Source organism: Stegostoma tigrinum, chromosome 10, assembly GCF_030684315.1.
Source record: "Stegostoma tigrinum isolate sSteTig4 chromosome 10, sSteTig4.hap1, whole genome shotgun sequence".
Taxonomy (NCBI): domain Eukaryota; kingdom Metazoa; phylum Chordata; class Chondrichthyes; order Orectolobiformes; family Stegostomatidae; genus Stegostoma; species Stegostoma tigrinum.
In genome coordinates, this window is record NC_081363.1 from 30,819,530 (window position 1) to 30,841,031 (window position 21,502).

Below are 21,502 nucleotides of genomic sequence, written 5' to 3' on the forward strand. Positions count from 1 at the left end.
TTTTTAAGGGTCAGCCACTTCTGAATCCAATCTGCCACATTTCCCCCTATTCCATGCCTCGTTACTTTCTGCATGAGCCTGCCATGGGGAACCTCATCAAATGCCTTACCTAAATCTATGTATACCACATTCACTGCTCTACCTTCATCCACATGTTTGGTCACCTCTTCAAAGAATTCAGTAAGGTTTGTGAGGCATGATCTACCCCTCACAAATCCATGCTGACTATCATGAATCAAACTGGGCCTATCTAAGTGACCATAATTCCTACCTTTCAGAGCCCTTTCCATTAATTTGCCCACCACTGATGTAAGACTAACTGGCCTTTAATTTCTGGGGTTATCCCTATTTCCCTTTTTGAACAAGAGAATGACATTTGCCTTTCTCCAGACTTCCTCCACTATACCCGTGGACAGTGAGGACGGAAAGATCATCACCAAACTCCCTGGGATCTCTTCCCTCGCTTCCAGTATAATCCTTGGATAAATTCCATCAGGCCCAGGGGACTTAACTATCTTCAAGTTACTCAAAATTCATGGTACATCTTCCTTAATAACATCTACCTCAAGTAGCCTTCCAGCCTGTTTCACACTGTCCTCTTCTACAACTAGGTCCCTCTCAGTTGTGAATACCGAAGAACAGTATTTATTAAGGACCTGCCCTATCTCTTTAGGCTCTGTGCACAGCTTTCCTTTACAGTCCTTGATTGGTCCTACACTTTGGTCATTGTCTTTATCTTCACATACGTGTAAAAAGCCTTGGCGATCTCCTTGATCCTACCTGCCAAAGTTTTCTCATGCCCCCTTTTAACTCTCCTAAACGCTTTCTCACCTCTTTCCTGGCTAAGTTGTATCCCTCTAGAGCCTTTTCCGTCCCTTGTTTCCTAAACCTTATATAAGCATCCTTCTTCCTCTTAACCAGCCATAATGCAGGGTAGATGCCTTTTACTACCTACAGAGGCAATTGGGAACACTGGTCCTTTAGCTGTACTTTTACCTGTACACAGCCTTGCAGTGGCACCACTTGTTTCTCTTGTGTCATCTTAGCAGACTTCAATGGTCTTGCCTTAACCTTTATCCTTTTTTTAAAATGTGGGTATCCAAGCCATTACTGCAACCGTATCTACCTCCATCTTTATTGTCTAATTTGGGAAGACCCCAGAAATCATAGAATCCCTACAATGTGGGAACAGGTCCTTTGGCCCAACAAGTCCACACCAAACCTCAAAGTATCCTACCCAGATCCACCCAGCTATAACCCACCTAATCTGTACCTCTCTGAACACTTCGGGCATTTTAGCACGTCTAATCCACCTAGCCTGCACATCTTTAGAGTGTGGGAGGAAACCAGAGCACCCAGAGGAAACCCACGCAGACACGAGAGAACGTGCAAACTCCACACAAACGGTCGCCCGAGGGTGGAATTGAACCTGGATCCCTGGTGCTGTGAGGCAGAAGTGCTAACCACTGAGCCACCATGCCGCCTAAATGATTAGCTTCATCCTGCACCAACAGGATATTTAACCAAAACTCTGCTGATTCTGGACCTTCTGCTTCTTCTTCAGCCCTGGCTGACTCCTGGTCTACTCCTTGGCTGGCAATATGTACTTTCTGCCTTATCTTCTGAATTGTCTCCTTTTGATATATCCCTTCTCCTGCTTGAGTTGCACCTAGCAACTTTAAGCAAATAGGCCCACTTGCTTACATCTCTGGCACTGGTCTTCTCAAGTCCAACATGTTGACCCCGTAGCCACTCTTAGCACATCGGCAAGCTCCAGTAGGTTTTGCACTCTGCCAGGGTGCCACCTTAAACACCATAAGCATCGTTGCTCAACTGTGTTGCTTTGTTTGCAGCCAACTCCATCAAGGTAACAGTCTTGAAATCCAGGTCCCTCTTTGTTAGGAAAAACCAAATGGCCCAAAAGGCTTGTTGGAGAAACCCTCCAAATTTGAAATGTTCCACTAACATTTTTAACGTGGCCATTAATTGGGCAATGGGCTCTTATTAGTGCTGTACCCATTTATTAAAAACGGAAGTGTTCCTTGATCACCCAGTGGCTTTGGTGCATAATGACTCCCCAGCAGTTCGCATAGATCTTGGTTGCACCAGGATCATTGGAATCGCACAGTTCTTGCTCCCAATGGTACTCAAGAAAACCAGTATCATTACAATTTCAGCCACTTAATTCACCTTTAAGTATGCATCAAAATGTTCAGTGAACGGAATCTAACTTTCATTTTCTTCTTCACATTGTCCAGTTGCACCAAATTGGCCCATTATTTCGATTTTTTTTTTCCTGCTGGTGGGAATTTTGTCTGCCCTTCAAGTCTAGTAGCCATCTCAGCCTTGGGTCCCTTGGTGAATGCTGTCTGCTCGAGCCACTCCCTACTTACTGTGTTGGCATACTGTTCTTCCCTAATATTGCCTGCAGCCCGAGTTCCCTTAACGACCATTCTCTATAGTGACTTCAGTAAGCTACCAAGTGAGAACACCCCTCTTCATCCTTTGAACTGCAGCCAGAGTTCCCTCACAACTGCACCCTAATGGGTGATGTCATAGAGTCACAGGGATGTACAGCATGGAAACAGACCATTTGGTCCTACTCATTCATGCTGACCAGATATCCTAATTTAAGCTAGTCCCATTTGCCAGCATTTGCCCATATCCCTGTAAATCCTTCCTGCTAATGTACCTATCTAGATTCCTTTTAAATGTTGTAATTTTCTACTAGCCTCCACCACCACCTCCTGGCAGCTCATTCCATACACGCACCACTCGTGAAAAAATTGTCCCTTAGGTGCTTTTTTAAATCTTTCCGCTTTCCCCTTTCACCTTTAAACCTATGCCCTCTAGTTTTGGACTCCCCTGTCTGGGAAAAAGACCTTGGCTATTTACCCTTCCATGCTCTTCATGATTTTATACACCTCTATAAGGTTACCCCTCGACCTCAGACATTAGCCCCAGCCCCTCCCTATAGTTCAAACACACCAGCCCAGGCAACATCCTTATCAATCTTTTCTGAGCCCTTTCAAGTTTAACAACATCCTTCCTGTAGCAGAGAGACCGGAATTGAACGCAGTATTCTAGAAGTGGCCTAACCAATGTCCTGTACAGATTACAAGGTAACAAAGTGTGAAGCTGGATGAACACAGCAGGCCAAGCAGCTTCTTGGCCTGCTGTGTTCATCCAGCTTCACACTTTGTTATCTTGGATTCTCCAGCATCTGCAGTTCCCATTATTACTCCTGTACAGATTAGATAGGATTAGATTCCCTACAGTGTGGAAACAGGCCCTTCGGCCCAACAAGTCCACACCTCCCTTTGGAGCATCCCACCCAGACCCATCCCCCTATAACCCACACACCCCTGAACACTACAGGCAATTTAGCACCTAGCCTGCACATCTTTGGACTGTGGGAGGAAACCAGAGCACCCGGAGGAAACCCACGCAGATACGGGGAGAACGTGCAAACTCCGCACAGTTACCCGAGGCTGGAATCGAACCCAGATCCCTGGCGCTGTGAGGCTGACCACTGAGCCAACGTGCTGCAACATGACCTCCCAACTTGTATACTCAATGCACTGATCATTAAAGGCAAGTGTACCAAACGTGTTCTTCACTGTCCTGTCTACCTGTGACTCCATCTTCAAGGAACTATGAACCTGCACCGCAAGGTCCCTTTATTTGGTAACATTCCCTAGGACCTTACCATAAGTTCATAAGTCCTGCCTTGATTTGCCTTACCAAAATGCACCACCTCACATATGTCTAAATTAAACTCCATCTGCCAGTCCTTGGCCCATTTGCTCATCTGATCAAGATCCTGTTGTACCCTGAGATAACCTTCTTGGTTGTCCGTCGCACCACAATTTTGGTGACATCTGAAAACTTACTAATCATACCTCCTATGTTCACATCTAAAACATTTATGCAAATAGCAAAGAAAAACAGCGGACCCAGCACCAATCCTTGCAGCACATTGCCTGTCACAGGCCTCCAGTCTGAAAAGCAACCCTCCACCATCACCGTCTGTCTTCTATCTTCGAGCTGTCAGAAAAACAGGTGTTTGCACACAGTTTATGGACTGGAACGAACTATCGCCACCAGCTATGTATACACTTCATAGAACCATAAATAGAATGAGGTAGACAGAGGGGAACCTTGAACAGGGAACACTTTATTCTGTGTCCTTTCAACTCCATAGTTGGGTTAGATTGCCTCCCCAAAGTTCTCATTTGACATGCTCTTGTAAAGGGCAAATACATCATTTTGCACACGGAACAAAAAGTACCCCTTCCCCTCTGCACCAAATTCCCAAGTTGCCTCCAAATTCCCTGAACTGTGTCGTACTCCTGATGTGATCTGTCCTTCATGACTTGTTCCTTCTAAACAATTACTGAACAGAATGGGGGAAATAAAGGTTGTATTTCAGTGATGAAACTAGCTTTCTTTTGTTAGCCACCAACAGAATGGAAGAACAGTTAATTATTTTACAAGCTGTTTGAATATATTCCGGCATGCAGATTCTACTTGTTTTGATGCATTCATTTTCATGGTTTCCTTTTAGTTGCATGCCATACCTAGCAATTTTATCACTCCTTTTGCAAAAATATGTATCTATTCTATAATTACCTTTTGTTGTTCACGGTGCACAGCGTAAGCAATTAGCTTACATTTTTCATGACACTTGCTAGTTTTCAAAGAAAAAAAATGTAATGTGAATATAACTAATTTATTTCAGCATATTTACTTAGTGCACTTGTTTACGTCATTGACCTTGTCAAGTAGGTAAGCTTTGTTTGGAAAACTGTGTGTGCAAATTGTTATTTTTTAACTGTGCTTTTTGTTTTGAAAATGCTGTCAGAAATTACCTCGAATGTAAAATTTTAACATAGTTAATTATACCAGGCTCTCTCTTTTTAAACAAAAAAAGGATGAGGTGAACTCATGATTTGATGAAATCTGCCCCTTTTCTGATTTCTTCAATATTTCCAATTAAATAAATAAGAACACCACTTGACTGTCCTCCATGATTTCAACATTCAGCAGCTCTAATAATTCTTGGAAAATCAGTTTTAACAGATGGGTCAGTAGATATGAAGTGGAAGACTTTTAAGGGGCTATTTCAGAATGCCCCAAATAGATACATTCCCAAGAGTAAGAAAAATTCCAAGGCGCCGACCAGCCTTTTCTGGTTACCTAGATAGGTTCAATGTAGCATCAAACTTGAACATCATAGGTCACAACATTGGACAGAATGTTTTCTGCTTTAAAACATTAACAAAAACTAGCAGAAGAGCTAGCCAGAAACACATACATGGACAATAAGGGCTTCCATCAATATTTAAAGAATGGTTAACAAAATGAGTTAGTCCCACAGAAAGTGAGTCTGAAGAAATACTAATGGAAAAATTAGGTAACAGTTGAATTGAACAGAGATTTTACATTCACTTCCAGTGTGAGGATACAAGTAACATCCCAGGGGCAGTGATTTCAATATAATGAAAGATAGATAACTCTGGAAAATAACTTAAGTGGAACTGAGTAATTTGTTGGAGCCGTGGGCTGATATAAGTGCCTAGACTCTGGATGTCATCCTGGGCTTTTTAAACCAAGTTACTAGTAAGATAGTTACATTAATTTAAATTTTCTAAAATTCTCATTGATTCAGGAAAGGTTCAGAACTGGACAAAATACCAACCACTCCAGCAAACTAAGGCATATAAATAACAAGCAGGACAGAACACTGACATTTCACCAGAGGCACACTGATGATGATACCTAGCAGAGTGAAATGTGCAGTCAAACCCACCAGCTCAGTGAGAATGTCTACAACCTCATCCACAATCTGAGCTACAAATCTTCTCAAACTCCAAGGAAACTTTATTTGTTAAGCCAGGATATAGTCACAGCTTTTTGTTTGCTTGTTTGACATGTCCCATTGGCTTTGGTGATTTTGTTTTGCAGATTGACATTTTGATCAACAATGCTGGACGTTCCCAACGCTCCTTATTCCTGGACACCAACCTTGATGTCTATGAAGCTATAATGCACCTGAACTTCCTTGGTACAATCTCACTGACCCAATGTGTGTTACCTTACATGATCAAGCAGGAGAAAGGACAAATAGTCACTGTTAGTAGTTTGGCAGGTCTCGTTGGTGCACCTGTTTCTACAGGTTATGCAAGTAGTAAACATGCTCTTCAGGTAATAATAACTGCTTTCAGTAATTATTTTAGCTGTTACAGATTTATCTAATTGACCTTTTCTTCATTGTTAATTTTCTGATGACATGGTTCCTTTTCACATCTCTGTGCAATGTTGAGTTACTACTTTTTAAGAGATGTGTAACCATCATGTTAAATCTTATAATTAAAATGAACAAAAGTGATATGACAGTTATAGTTTTACTAAAGAGAACTGCAAATTCATTTCTAGAGGAATGTGTTTTTTTTTAGTTAGAGCAGGTTTAGGGTATATGGCTAGTCTTGTTTCTGTGCGTAGAATTCATGGGAAAGTCTCAAAATCAAGCAAAAATGACACTGGTAGTTTTGAATGTATTGGTAAGCATATCATATGTAATGTGATCACAAATGTTGACCCTAGGAACAAATGTAGGTAATTTCACATTCACAGAATTGTTGAACACAGATGGAGGCTAGTTATCCCATCGTGCCTGCACTGGCCCTAATACCTAATGCTGATCTCCTGACCTTCTCCATATCCCTGTACAACATTTCTATTCAAATAAACATCCAATGTCGTCAATTGAACATGGCTCCACTATATCTCCAGGCAGTGCATTCAAACCCTAACTATTCGCTGTGTCAATTTTCTCTCATGACCTTGCATTTTTTACATATGCTTTAAATAGAGTCAAGAGTTATATAGACCTTCAGTCCAACTCGTCCATGTCAAACTGATCTCGTCCCATTTGGTGGTATTTGGCCCATAACTCTCTGAACCCTACCGATTCATGTACCCATCCAGATGCCTTTTAAATGTTATAATTGTACCCACCTCCTCCACTGCTGCTGGCAGCTCACTGCATACAGGCACCACCCTCTGCATAAAAAAAGTTGCCCCTCAGGTCCCTTTTTAAATCCTGCCCCTCTCACCTTAAACCTATGCCCTGTTGTTTTGGACTCCCCACCCTTGGAAAAATACCATAGTTATTAACCCCATCCATGGCCATCATGATTTTATTGTCTTTATAGGTGGATTGGCCACGATTAACTGCAGTAATGTCTAGGGATGTGTAGGCTAGGTGGATTGGCCATAGGAAATGGAGAGTTTTCATTTACAATGGCTGAAGGCTGAAGGGAGATTAGTTGCAAGATTTAAAAGTAATGTGGGGTCTGGACAGAATAAATGGGGAGGAACAGTCTCTACTTGGAAAAGGATAGAGAACTGGAGGGCACAGTTTCCAAGTCTTTTACAAAAGAAGCAAATGTAAAGTTAGAAAATCTTTCTTTCTCCCCAGTGAGTAGCTAGGGGTATGGAATACATTGCCTTGGAATATGATGGAAGCAGGTTCAATTGAGGCACTCAAGTGCATTGAATGATTACTTAAACGGAAATTATGGGCAGAGTTATGGGGAAAGTTAGGAGTTTGCCATTAAGTCAGAAAGCTTAGAGAGCTGGTTCTGACATAATGACGTGAAATGGCTTTCTTCTGTGTGTAAAGATTCTGTGATTTACTAAATTTTTGCTCACGTGCTTCACCTGTTTATATCCCTTTTACAGTCTCTCCCTCTCCCTTCTTGACAACTCATTTCCCTATCTGTCTTGATGCTATTCATAAATGTGGTTTTATCTTACATTTGGTGCCCTCATCCACATCATTGATATAAATGACTGACGACCCAGCACTTATTCTTATGCCACTCCTTTGGCAAACTGTAACTTATGTCAGGTGATCCATTTATTGTTGCTCTGTTCTTCCTGTTACCTAACCAGTCCATTATCCACATTTTCCCCCGCAGCATGTACTCTTGCCTTTTTTTTTTAACCTTTTTATGCTTTTTGGAAATCCTACATCAGTCCTACAACATTTGTTTTGCTTCTGTATTGTGAATGTTCTTTCATCAAATACAGTAAGAAATTAAATGTGACATCCCTTTCATAAAGCTGTGATAGCTCTCTGATCTCAAGATTTTCTAAGTATCCTGCTATAACCTTCTTCATGGATTCAAGAAACTCCTTATGGCGGACGTTTTGAGTAACTTGCCTGAAGTTTACTGCTTTCTATGTTCTTTCTTGGGTGGCAGGTCATAGTTGTTTTTATCCATTTATAATGAAAGGTGTTATTGAATTGAAAAATAGCAAACGTAACACCGGTGTATAATTCTTCTCTATATTTTGTAGGGATTTTTTAATTCCCTTCGACCAGAGCTTGCGAATTACCCAGAGATTATAATTAGCACTGTTTGTCCAGGACTGGTCCACTCTAATATTGTGAAAAATGCATTTACTGAAGAGATAAATAAGGTACAGTGAATGGTAATCAGCAGAGTTACCAGTGCAATATGAATAAGATTGCTTAAAGAATTGTTGTTTACACTCCACGTTATTGTAAAAAACTAAAAGTACATTCACTATTCTAATTCTTTAAAGTGAAACTCTCACAATGTTTAAAATAGTCACACGAATAAGATTAACAAAGTGTGGAGCTGGATGAACACAGCAGGCCAAGCAGCATCTTAGGAGACAAAAGCTTTTCTGATGAAGGGTCTAGGCCGAAAGGTCAGCTTTTGTCCTCCTAAGATGCTGCTTGGCCTGCTGTGTTCACACAGCTCCACACTTTGTTATCTCGGATTCTCCAGCATCTGCAGTTCCCATTATCTCTGACACTAATAAGATTACTGAGAGTTCAACATATTAGACTGAGTATATTTGATATGATTTTTAGTACTGTCAAGAACCTTAGGTTCCTGGGAGTGATGATCACCAACAATCTATTCTAGTCCATCCATGTGGTCACTACAGCCAAGAAAGCACGGCATTGCCTCTACTTGCCCAGGAGGCTAATAAAATTCACATGTCCATAAAGGCTTTAAAATTTTTAGGACGGTTTCTATGGTGCGTCCATATTGGCAGGCATCGGAGCGTGGTATGGCAGTTGTTGTAAGGGCGTGCCCTCTCCTCCACTTCGTAAAGTCAATTACCAGCTCCTTTGTTTTGCTGAAGTTCATGGAAAGATTGTTGTTTTTACACCATGCCGTTAAATACCTTCTTGTACTCTGTCTCGTCATTGTTTGAGATCTGACCTACAAAGTCCTAGCAAACTCGTAAATGCAGTTGGTGCGGAATTTGGCCACACAGTCGTGTGTATAAGGATTATACTTGGGGGCTGAGTACACAGTCTTGGGGGACACCGTCGTTCAGGATTATCATGGAGGAAGGGTTGTCTCCTATCCATACTGACTGCGGTCTGTTGGTCAGGAAGTTCAGAATCTAGTCACAGAAGGGGGAGCAGAGATCTAGGTCCTGGGGTTTGGACATTATTTTGTTTGGAATTATGGTGTTGAAAGCAAAGCTGTAGTCAATAAGTAGGAGCCTGATGTAGATATCCTTCCTGTCAAATTTAGGGCTGTGGGGGTGGTGTCTGCCGTGGACCTGTTGCACTGGTAGCAGAATTGCAAGGGATCAAGACGATCTGGGAGGCTGGACTTGATGTGAGCCATGACTAACCTTTCAAAACACTCAACGATGGATAACAGTGGAAAGAACTGTGAATGCTATAAATCAAACATAAACAGAAGTTTCTGGAAAATCTGAGCAGATCTGACAGCATCTGTGAAGAGAAATCAGAGTTAATGTTTCAGGTCCTGTGACCCTTCCTCAGAACTGTTCTAGTTTGTGGATGTCAGAGCCACCAGATGGTAGTTATTGAGGCTTGCTGCATGACTTTTCTTTGGCACTGGGATGATAGTGGTCTTCTTGAAACAGGTGGGGAGTTCAGATCATAGTATGAAGAAGTTGAAGATGGCTGCAAATACTCCACCAGCTGATCTGTACAGGACCTGAGTGCACAGTCGGGGACTCCATCTGACCTGTTGTTCCATGGGTTCACCCTTAAGAAGACCAGTCTAATGTCTGAGGCAGTAACCGAGGGTACGGGTGCATCCAAGGCTGATGGGACAGTTGATACGGTTTCATTGCCCTTCTGTTTAAAGCTCATCAGGTAGGGATGTACTGTTGTCTGGAATTCTTCGCTTTGTAGGCAGTTATATCATGTAAGCCTTGCTGCAAACGCTAGGTTAACCACATGGACACCAGAGTCTTAAGCTTAATTTCGTATTGCCTTTTGACATCCATCATGGCTTTGTGAAAATTGTATCTGGATTTCCTACATATGTTAGGGTTACCTGACTTGAACGTCTCATAGCTGGACTTCAGTCAGGAGTGGGTCTCCCATTTCATCCATAGCATCTGGTTGGGGAAAGTTCAGAATAACTTCTTCGGCATGCAGTCATCTACAAACTGACTAATGAAGTCTGTGACAGTGGTAGTCTACCTGTTTATGTTGGCCACTGAGTTCTTGAATGTGGACCAATTCACTGTCTCTAAGAAATCCCATGGAAGCCCTTCTGTTTCCTCAGACCAACGCCGCACTATTTTTTTTGTTGCGGATCCTCGCACTTTAATTTCTGCTTGTGAGCCGGGAGGAGGAGCACAGCGTTGTGTTCTGCTTTCCCATAATGCAGACGGGGAATGGAGGGATAGGCATCTTTTATGGTTGTGTGGCAGTGGTCAAGAATTTTCGGTCCTCCGGTGGGACAGGATGTGTTGGTGGAATCTTGGTAGTATATTCTTGAGTTGGCCTGGTTGAAGTCACAGGCTACGATGAACAAAGCTTTGGGTATTTCAGCTCAAGACTGTGTGTGTTTATTTTTAGCATTGTATACTTCATCAAGTGCACTCTTCACTTCTGCATGAAATAGGATGTAGACTGCTCTCAGGATAGTGGAGGTGAACTTGCATGGCTGATCATATGGATGACATTTCACTATTAAGTAATCTAAATCTGAGGAGTAGTGATTTTCCAGGGTCATCACATCTGATCAACCAGGAAATGTTGATTTAGGAGGCAAACCTGCCACCCTTTGCCTTGCCCAAGGGCACTGAATCGTCCATTCAGTGATTTGAGAAGCCTTCTGGTTGTAAGGTACAATCAAGTGTAGCAGGGATGATCCATGTCTCTGAAATGGAGCACACAGCAGTCCCTCAATTCTATTTGGAAGGTAACTCTGGCTTTATGTTCATATATTTTGTTGTCAATGGCTTAGAAAGTTGCCAAGAGTATGCTGGGGAGGGGGGACTTGAAACCCTGAAGTTTCAGTCTCTCCTTTTACCTTGATATTTACAGGAACAGCGAATTGAAGTGTTTTTCTTTTGGAGGTATAAATGATAACTAGTTCTTCGTTTAACTGAGGGCACTGTGCCCAAGTTTGATCTCATTTGAATTTCCTCCTTTCTTGGGGACAGGCTGTAAATTGTACTAGTATGATTAAATAATCTGAATTTGGAAATCCTATTGCATTATTGCTTTTTGATTTTACTCCTACAGTTGTGATTGCTTGCAACGTACTATGAGTTTTGCTTTCCTTTTAGACTGTATCTGAGAATTCCGCACAAACCTACAAAATGTCCACTACACGCTGTGTCCAGCTGATGCTAGTTGGTATGGCAAACGAATTAAAGGAAATGTGGATTTCCGGGCAGCCGCTTCTGCTTTATGTTTATTTGTGGCAGTATGCTCCCACGTTGGCCTGGTTAATTGCAAACAAGATGTCTGTGAAAAGAGTCAAAAACTTAAAAAGTGGACTAGTAAGTACAATTTTGGAATAAAAATCTGCATATTGATTCATATTATTAAAACTTCAGTTGTCTGCACACAGTATAATGCACTACAAAATTTGCCTACTCCTTTTAAATGTACTCTTGGATAAGGCTATTAATCTTGAATTAAAGATATGATTGCATTTAAACTATGAAAACAAGATCTGATTGCATTTGGGTAAAAAGGTATTATCTTTCTCTCTTTCACATTCTGTCACATTGTCTCACTCCAGATAGAGATGAGAATGAAGAAGTCTTTGCTGGATTACAGTCTGATTGCATGGATTTATTTTTGTATCTCTTCGGGTATATAATTGATTTAAACAAAATTAAGTTTCTCATTTACTGTTGTTATGTTTAAATTTACAATCTTTCGTAGATGCATCAACCTAAATTTTAGGTTTACATTAATGTAACTGGGATGAGCGGAAACTAATTGTTATATGAGTGTCTGAGTAGTTCACACAGGTAGTATTTCTACATTTGATTTCTGACATGTGCATTCCTTCCCAAAAGGGCCACCTGAATCTTAAGAAGAAAGCTAGGATCTACATTGGCAAGAGCTAAAGAAAGCTTTGCTCTCCTGAAGTCTATATTAAAGTTTAAGACTGTAAAACATAGGAGCATAAGTAGACCATTCAGCCCATCAACCCTGTCCACCATTCAATAAGATCATGGCTGATCTAATAATCCTCAACGTCACTTTCTTGCCCTTTTCACTATAACTCTGATTCCCTTACTGATTACAAATCTGTCTCTCAGCTTTGAATATAATGATCCAGCCTTGACAGCCTTCTGCAGTAAAGAATTCCACAGAATTCCTCCCCCTCTCTCTTAAATATGCAACCCTTTATCCTGAGATTGTGCCCTCTGGTCCTAGACACACTGTTACAAAGAGAAACAACTTTTCTGCATCTATCCCGTAAATTCCCCTAAAATCTTGTATGTCTCAATAAGATTGTCTCTTATTCTTGTAAATTCAACTCAGTACAGGCCCACCTTATTGAACCTCTCCTTATAAGTTAATCCATACCTGTGTGAGCCTTGGCTGGATTGCCTCCAGTAGATCATTCCATAGATAAGAAACTGAAACTCTTCATATTATTGCAGCTGTGGACTGACTTTAAGCAGGTCTAACAAAGCAACATGTAATGTCTGGGCCTAATGTTCCGTGAACATGCCTCACTCAGGTCTTGGATTACTAAATCTGACACAGGATTGTAAGAAATGATTATAAACCTCATCTCTTCACAGATATTATCTGACCTGCTTTGTTCCCACTATTTTCTGATTTAATGTCAGAGAATTCATTGCACTTAATTTTGCGTTCCTAAGTGCATCATTTAGAGCAAACTTCAGGCTTATCCCACTCCTAGTCAGACAATTAGCATATATGGATATATCCTAGGTTTGGAACAGTAGTGGGGGACAAAGAAGCTCCATTTCTCGAATTCACTCAGAAGATATGGATATGCTGGCTGGGCCAGCATTTATTTCACTCATGGGATGGGAAATATCCAGCCAAGTTACCCTTAAAGCTGGAGTGGCTCGATAGAATTTCACTTTCTTCTTCCAGAAGCAAAGGCAGCTACATCCATTACGTCCATCTCTGATTCAGAACACTCGTCAACACTTGAGAGGGTGAACCCACAGGCTTCGGCAGCCTTTCCGACTGTAACGAGGGACAGGGCATGTTTAGTTCCCACATTGTTTGCACATTTGCAGCTTTCATATGGTCCACGTGTCTGTTCAGATAGGTGCGATGGTTCTGAACTTTATATATCACTGGTCCTGACCTCGGGTCAACTATACATCTTAGCCATGTAGCGTCAGTTCCAAGATTTCTTGCACCAAACTTTGTTCCCTATATCAAACTGTTTCTCTCACTTGGCAGAGTCTTATGTCAGGCATTGGCATTCCTGATCCTATTTCACAGGTTGACCTCCCGGTGGTTAACAAAGGCAGTTAAGTCACATCAAAAAACTAAAGCCCACAGAGTGTAGGAAACCCATGGTAGGTCAGAGGATTTGGAATTCTTTGGGAATCAGCAAGAGATGAGTAGAAACTTAGTTGGGGAGGAATTGATTCTGGAAGTAAATTTGGCAGGAAATATAAAAACAAACAGCTTGGGCTTCCACATACATGTTAAAAAGTAGCTGAAGGAAGTGTGGGACTCTTGGAGGATGCAACTGGGGAATTAATAGGGGAAAAGAGAAATGGCAGATAGCGTAAAGAGATATTTTGCATTGACCTCCGCTATGCAGTACACTAAGATATTCCAAGATGACAGGTGAGCAAGGTGCCAATGGGAAGAAAAGTCTTGTGATGGTCTGAATCCAGAAGAATAAAGTATTTAACAAATTAATGGGCCAAAGTGGCTACAGAGAATTGGAGGCATTGGTTGATATGTTCCAGACCTTGTTGGATTCCAGCAAGTTGGAAAACCACTAATGTATACCCTGTTCAAAAAGTAAGGGAGACAAAGTAATAAACTATAGGCCAGTTAATCCTAGCATCCATCACTAGAAAATGCTTGAGTGTATTATTAAGCAAAAATAGAGGACAGTTAGATTAATCAATTAGCTTAATGCAATCAGTTAGTCAATATTGTTTTGTACCAAGGAAATTATTTGACATTTTTGTTAGATCCTTTGAGGATATATTAAGCAGAGTTCACAAATGGGCACTGGAAAGTGTAATATTGGATTTTCAGATCGTATTCAGTAAGGTGCTGCAAATTATTGTACAAAATAGAAGCTTATGTTATTGGGTAATGCATTAGTGTGCATTTGAGGATTGGTTAACACAAACAGGACAGAATTGGGATTAATGATCCTTTTTCAGGATCTGTCCTAGGGGCCTTCGTTATTTGGATCTCGGTGTCCATGTACACAGATCCTTGAAAGTTGTCACCCAGGTTGACAGGGCTGTTAAGAAGGCATACAGTGTTTTAGCTTTTATTAATAGAGGGATCGAGTTCCGGAACCAAGAGGTTATGTTGCAGCTTTAGAAAATTCTGGTGCGGCCGCACTTGGAGTATTGCGTACAGTTCTGGTCACCGCATTATAAGAAGGATGTGGAAGCTTTGGAAAGGTTGCAGAGGAGATTTACTAGGATGTTGCCTGGTATGGAGGGAAGGCTGGGGGACTTGAGGCTGTTTTCGTTAGAAGAAGGTTGAGAGGTGACTTAATTGAGACATATAAAATAATCAGAGGGTTAGATAGGGTGGATAGGGAGAGCCTTTTTCCTAGGATGGTGACGGCGAGCACGAGGCGGCATAGCTTTAAATTGAGGGGTGAAAGATATAGGACAGATGTCAGAGGTAGTTTCTTTACTCAGAGAGTAGTAAGGGAGTGGAATGCTTGCCTGCAATGGTCGTAGATTTGACAACTTTAAGTACATTTAAGTCATCATTGGACAAGTATGTGGACGTGCATGGAATAGTGTAGGTGAGATGGGCTTGAGATCGGTATGACAGGTCAGCACAACATCGAGGGCCGAAGGGCCTGTACTGTGCTGTAATGCTCTATGTTCTATCTATAATTCTTTGAGGGGTGTGCATGGAGGTGTGCAGTGCGTACAAAATACAAAATAGGTGGGAGGGCATGTTGTGATGAGGACATAGGACGTCAGGAAAGGGTTATGGATAGCCTGAGAGGGCAAAAGCCTGGCAGGTAGAATTTAATATAACAAAGTGTAAGGTATTTAAATAAGGTAAAGGCATTATGCTGTTACTGAAGAACTAGCAATACAGCAGCACAGGTAATATTCTTTGAAACAGACAAGACTCTGAGGGGCCTTGACAGGTTAGATGTCGAGAAGACATTTCCATTAATGGACAAATCTCCATTGGGGGCTTGGTTACAAAATTAAGGGCACTCATTTAAAACTGAGATGCAAAGGAATTGCTTGGAATTCTGAATCCCAGAGTTGTGGAGTCTGGATCACTGAAAAGTTTTAAAGAGAAGATAAATGGTTAACTATTGAAGTTTAGGGCAACGAGGAGCTGGCATTAAAGAAGAGTTGAGGCCTGGAGGAAAACAGCCATGATCTTATTGACTAGTGAGGCAGGCTTGTGGGCTGAATGGCCTGCTCCTGGTTCTGGTTATGTTCTTGTATAACAACTGGCATTTATTTTGCTGGAAAAATGATAAATGAGGGATAATTTGTTTACCGGTCAGTTTAAGAATGGCCCAGAGCAGGCTATGTTGTCATGGAGATGGTAGAATTTAGAAATGATCTCATCTCTGTTTGTTTGGGGGTTGCTTGTGGATTTTGTACTGGTGTGTGCATTTTGCAGCTCTGAGAGAGAAATTGACCAAAATAAATGGCAATCAGACTATTGCCATACACAGAGTAAAACACTAACTTTATAGTTAGCAGCATGGAGGATTGCTTATTCTTGATCTCGAGTTGAATCTTTCGAGGAAAAGGAGCTAGGAGAACACCAGTAGGCCTATTTAATTGCAAAAGCAAGTAACCAGAATATTGGAAATATAACCAAAACCAAGGGATTGAGCATCTTCAGTCTAGAGACTAAATACCCCTGAGAATAGCTGGGGTTGAGGATTATTCTTTTGAGGACGATGGCATATTCATTGGTAATTCCTACAGAAGTAAATAACTTTAACGTATGTGTTTGTGAGAGAATTCTTGGTGCATGTCAGAAGCAAGCCTGAATGCATAGCAATACGGTTAATAATTACATCTATCCTTGTTTGGTTTATAATTTTACATTCTAAAATGATTTTTTGTACAGAATGTTGTAGTATAGTTCTGTTGGTTAAAACCACGTTCCTATTTTCTATTTTAAATATTGATGGTTCATAACTGTAACCAAATTTCTATTAGCTGGAATTTATATCCATACAATCATATACAGTGACATTGTTATTTCCCAGCTTCCTCCTCCCTTTGCTAACTCTTCTTTTCATATTTTCAGGATGCTGATGTATCTTATTTTGGTGATGTAAAGAATAAAGCAGCTTGAAACAATAGCCATTATGTAGTAGTGGAGAAGGTGAAGTTTTGGAGCATCTTAATCGTCTGGTTGTGTGGAACTTGAACACTGCTGAATTTTTTTTTTCATGGACTTATCAGGACATTTTACAAGAATACCAGTGTAAAGTGAACAACATTTTATACTGTCTGAGAAGAGTGCTGATTGGTAGAGGCATTTCCATGGAGACTGTCATTTCATTGAATGACAGTTAATTGCTAAGCTTTCATTTTGAATCGGTCAGTTTAACTGTGAAGGCAGTGCCCTGAGGAATGATTCAAAGAATAACTATTGCTTATTTTAAGTTGAAACAAATGCAGTATCTGAACATGTCTTTGTGTCTGCAAGGATCAGGATTCTGTGTATTAATAGTGCCCAGTTTATCTCCAACTGCCCTTCAAAGGTAAGGCATCTTCAAATTGAGCAAAGGTAAAGATAGGTGTTTCGTGCTATTTTGCGGTAATTTCCAACGGGTGCTTTGACAGGATGTATTTTTCTCAGCAATACTCGCTGATGGTTTTGACTTAAATCACACCTTTGTTTACTATCTAATATCATTTTCACACACTTTAAATTTAATATTGTGCATACATATTGGTTTTTACTCCTTCGAGTCATAGAACATGTTAAGACTCCTCTGTAAATGTCATCTCAATTTTAGTTCAATGCTTGAAGTGTTTTCTCTGTTCTGTGCAGTTAAAATAGTGGCAAAATTCTACCAACATATTTTCCCCCATTTCCCTAATAAAGGGATACTAACACGTTGTCTTTAAATACTTACAAAGCACACTTAATTGGTTTGATGATCAGATTGATCCCAGGATTTGCTGTAACCTGGTGAAAAGATGGGGTTTTTAAAAAAAAGTCACGCTTCCTCATCCTATGACTAAATACTATTGGTGTGACAACTCCATACTAATGCTCAGCTTATACTTGCGTGAATGGTCACCAAGGCTATAAAACAAAGTACAACTGCCCAATAGAAATGAATAGCCATTATAGACAGTAAAAAAGAAGAAAAAATGTCTGTGTTATCAAGTATTTTCCCTATCTATTCAGACAGCACAGGATATGGCTCATGGGTATTTACAGTCCTGCAGTACCCTTGTACTTACCTCTTACATTTGTAGATGCTGAGAAGGTATTTGATAATGGGGTGATATTTCACTCATTTTTAACCTTTGCTTTTTCTTTATTCACACATATTTCCTTGTTAAGAGTACAATAGCAAATTTATTTAATTCCAAACAAACTTTCTATTTCCTTCTTATTGCCTAAAAGTTTCTCAAAAAATGTGCTGTCATTACTTTTCCATGTCACTTTACTCTTTTACTCATACAGTAAACTTTACATTCATTATCCGTCATTGCTTTTTTACAGTTTTCAGTAGAAACTTACCAGTTGATTTTAGGGATTTATGATCTCATTTATTGTAGTTTCAAGATGATTAGACATAGGAGCAGAAATTAGGCCATTCAGCCCGTCGAGTCTGCTCTGCCATTCACTCATGGCTGATAAGTTTCTCAACCCCATTCTCCTGCTTTCTCCCCGTAACTCTTGATCCCCTTTACAATCGAGAACCTATCTGTCTCTGTCTTAAATATACTCAATGACCTGGCCTCCACAGCCTTCTGTCAGCATGTATATTCCATAGATTCACCACTCTCTGAAGAAGTTTCTCTTTATCTCCAATCTAACAGGTCTTCCCTTTGATCTAAGGCCATGCCCTTGGGTCCTAGAATCTCCTACCAATGAAAACATCTTCCCAACATCCACTGTGTCCAGACCATTCAGTATTCTCTAAGTTTCAATTTAGATCCCCCCAGTGGGTCTATACTAGATGGAGTTTAGAAGGCCGAGTCCTCAAACGTACCTCATAACGTTAAGCTTTTCATTCTTGGGAGCATTCTCATGAATCTCCTCTGAACCCACTCCAGAGCCAGTACATCTTTCCTGAGATATGGGGCCCAAAACTGGACACAATACTCCAAATGTGGCCTGATGTTATAGCCTTGTAGAGCCTCAGAAGTACATCCCTGCTTTTATATTCAAGTCCTCTCAAAATAAATGCCAAAGTTGCATTTGCCTCCCTATCTATTGACTCAACTTGCAAGTTTACCTGAAGAGAATCCTGGACTAAAACTCCCAGGACTTACGAATTTTCTCCCCATTTAGAAATAGATCATACTTCTATTCTTCTTACCAAAGTGCATGACCTCATACTTTCCCAGGTTGTATTGCATCTGTCACTTCTTTACCCATTCTCCTAACCTGTCTAACTCTTTGTGCAGCCTCCCTGCCTCCTCGATATTACCTGTCCCTCCACCTAACTTTGTATCATTTGCAAACTTAGCCAGAATGCCCACAGTTCCTTCGTGTAGATATTAATGTATAAAGTGAAAAGTTGTGGTCCCAATACTGACCCTTGCAGAACACCATTTGTCACTGCCTGCCATCCTGAGAAAGACCCTTTTAACCCCACTCTGCTTTCTGCCAGACAGCCAGTCTCCTGATTAGTTCATTTGAGTTAAAGTAGCAGCAGCTTAGCTACACCAGTTAAGTTGGCAAAGAAAATAAATATATGACCCATGATGGTTGTGAACATATCACTAAAGCCTAAAGCTGTTCTGTACAATGGAGGAGCAGGAATTGTGGCTTTGAAGTAATGGAGTGTTCTTTCCTGATAATGTGCAATTTTTAGTGGTAACAGTCTTTATTCTTCCCTTGGACTAATGTAGGGAAGCTCCTAGTTTTCTTGAAAGATGGTGGCTTGTTTCCTTTGATCCTCTCTTATTCCACTTATCCCTGTTGAGGTACTTATTTTGGAGACTGGCCATTGGGCGGTACAGTGGCTCAGTGGTTCACATTCAGCCTCACAGCGCCAGGGACCCAGGTCCGATTCCAGCCTCGGGTGACTGTATGGAGTTTGCACATTCTCCCCGTGTCTGCGTGGGTTTCCTCTGGGTGCTCCCGTTTCCTCCCACAGTCCAAAGATGTTCAGACTAGGTGGATCGGCCATGCTAAATCACCCTAAATCACCCATAGTGTCCAGGCATGTGTGGGTTATAGGGGGATGGGTCTCAGTGGGATGCTTTAAGGGGCGGTGTGGACTTATTGGGCTGAAGGGCCTGTTTCAATAACTGTAGGGAATCTAATCTAATCTAACCTTTGTGTCAATCACTTCTCTAAACCCTATTGGCCAGTGACCATAAACAGCAGCTCGTAATGGCAGAATGCCCATTGTCCCCTTGCTCATCTCCATTTGAAGATTGGTTTTTTATCCCTTTTAAGAGCAAAAACTATATTGCATTGTGAATAGTATGGTGTGGTGCCTGATAAATGTTTGTGATCTATGTTCTTAGTGATTCTTTTAACCTCACTTTTGTTTTCACATACTAAAGATATGTTTGTTTCTATTTGCGAAAAACTAGTTATTGTAACGTTTAGGTTATACATCAGATACTGCAAGAAGTTCAGTTTTAACGAGGACCCTAATATCCAATATACATGAACTTGTTCAGCAAAATTTTGACACTTGGAATTGGTATAGGCAGAAAGACAAAAGCAATTAAACATTTTGCTTTACAGTCGCCATGATCTACAGTAGTGTACCTTTTTTCTTACCAAGCTAGACGGTGGTAGAGTACAAAGATATTTGGGAACCTGACTCAAGTGTTGTCTCTATTTTTGGTAACATTGAATCAGCAATATTCATCCTGGTGGTCCAAATGCATAATGACACCATATGTTATACTAGTGTGACTGCGCTTCAAAAATATTTCCATTGCTTTGCTCTGTTTATCCTGAGGCATTATAAAATTTGGAAAAATATTGCATTCCGGGATGGTGAAGGAATATTCTTTTCACTGGTAATTGCAGACTTTCAATACCTTAGGATCTCTGCCATTTTGACAGAAAACTAAATGTATTATTGCTTCTAGCATACATCGAATAACAAAGCTGTTGTTCATGTCCATTGAACTCCATAGCTAAATAAAGAATTGTTGTATATGAAATGGCAGTTGAGGGCTCATGTGGTGTGGTGGTGTCCCTGACGCTGAGCCAAGAGGTCAGGATTCAAGTTCCACCTGCTCCAGAGATGTGTAAAAATATCCAAGCAGGTTAATTAGAAAGTACCTAAAATGCAGTCCGTTTTGGGTATGGAAGCATAGTGGCCATGCTTCTAGACTTGGTTTATTCTGTCAGTTTTCAGGCTATAACCCAACGTAGAGCTTTTGAAGCAAGATCCTTCTCAGTACAGTGATGACATTCCCCCCCTCCTTACCAGTAGCCTGTGATTAATAAAAACTAATAAATCCTTTGAGCTATTTATATTCATGAATAACTGAGCATGTACAGTCTGAATTATTGCTCGAGCTAATTGGACACAGGTCCACAGACATAAGACATAGATTCAAGATTATTTTACATTACCCTTCTAAATTTTGTTCATATCTTAACCTCTTGTCTGGACAATACAGCAGAAACATTCAGCCTGTGATGAAAAAGCATCACTCTCTTTTTCTTTTTGAAGATGTAAAGAGAATCCCTACTGGCCAGCTACTTCCCCTCACCTATTTTCTCTCAGTTATTCTGTCTGAATCTTTTCAAAACAGAACTTGCAGAGGCACTGAGAGCAAATCCTCAACCGGTGTGAGT

At 40.8% G+C, this 21,502-nt stretch overlaps 1 protein-coding gene across 11 annotated transcripts in view; it reads left to right on the top strand.

Moving 5' to 3' along the window:
* Positions 1-17,604, top strand: part of dhrs7 (dehydrogenase/reductase (SDR family) member 7) — a 58,124-nt gene extending 40,520 nt beyond the window's left edge. For 8 of the 11 annotated variants that reach the window (XM_048537933.1, XM_059649078.1, XM_048537937.1 and 5 more), the window contains 4 exons: positions 5,968-6,207; positions 8,368-8,490; positions 11,617-11,832; positions 16,787-17,604. In XM_048537933.1, the coding sequence (XP_048393890.1) occupies positions 5,968-6,207; positions 8,368-8,490; positions 11,617-11,832; positions 16,787-16,834 (627 nt within the window). In that variant the 3' untranslated portion in view covers positions 16,835-17,604. Of the gene's footprint in view, positions 1-5,967; positions 6,208-8,367; positions 8,491-9,951; positions 10,187-11,572; positions 11,833-16,786 lie in introns of those variants that run through there. The other 3 variants (XR_007248286.1, XR_007248287.1, XM_048537935.1) reach the window with 3 other exon arrangements.
* The last annotated feature ends 3,898 nt before the right edge of the window (positions 17,605-21,502 follow it).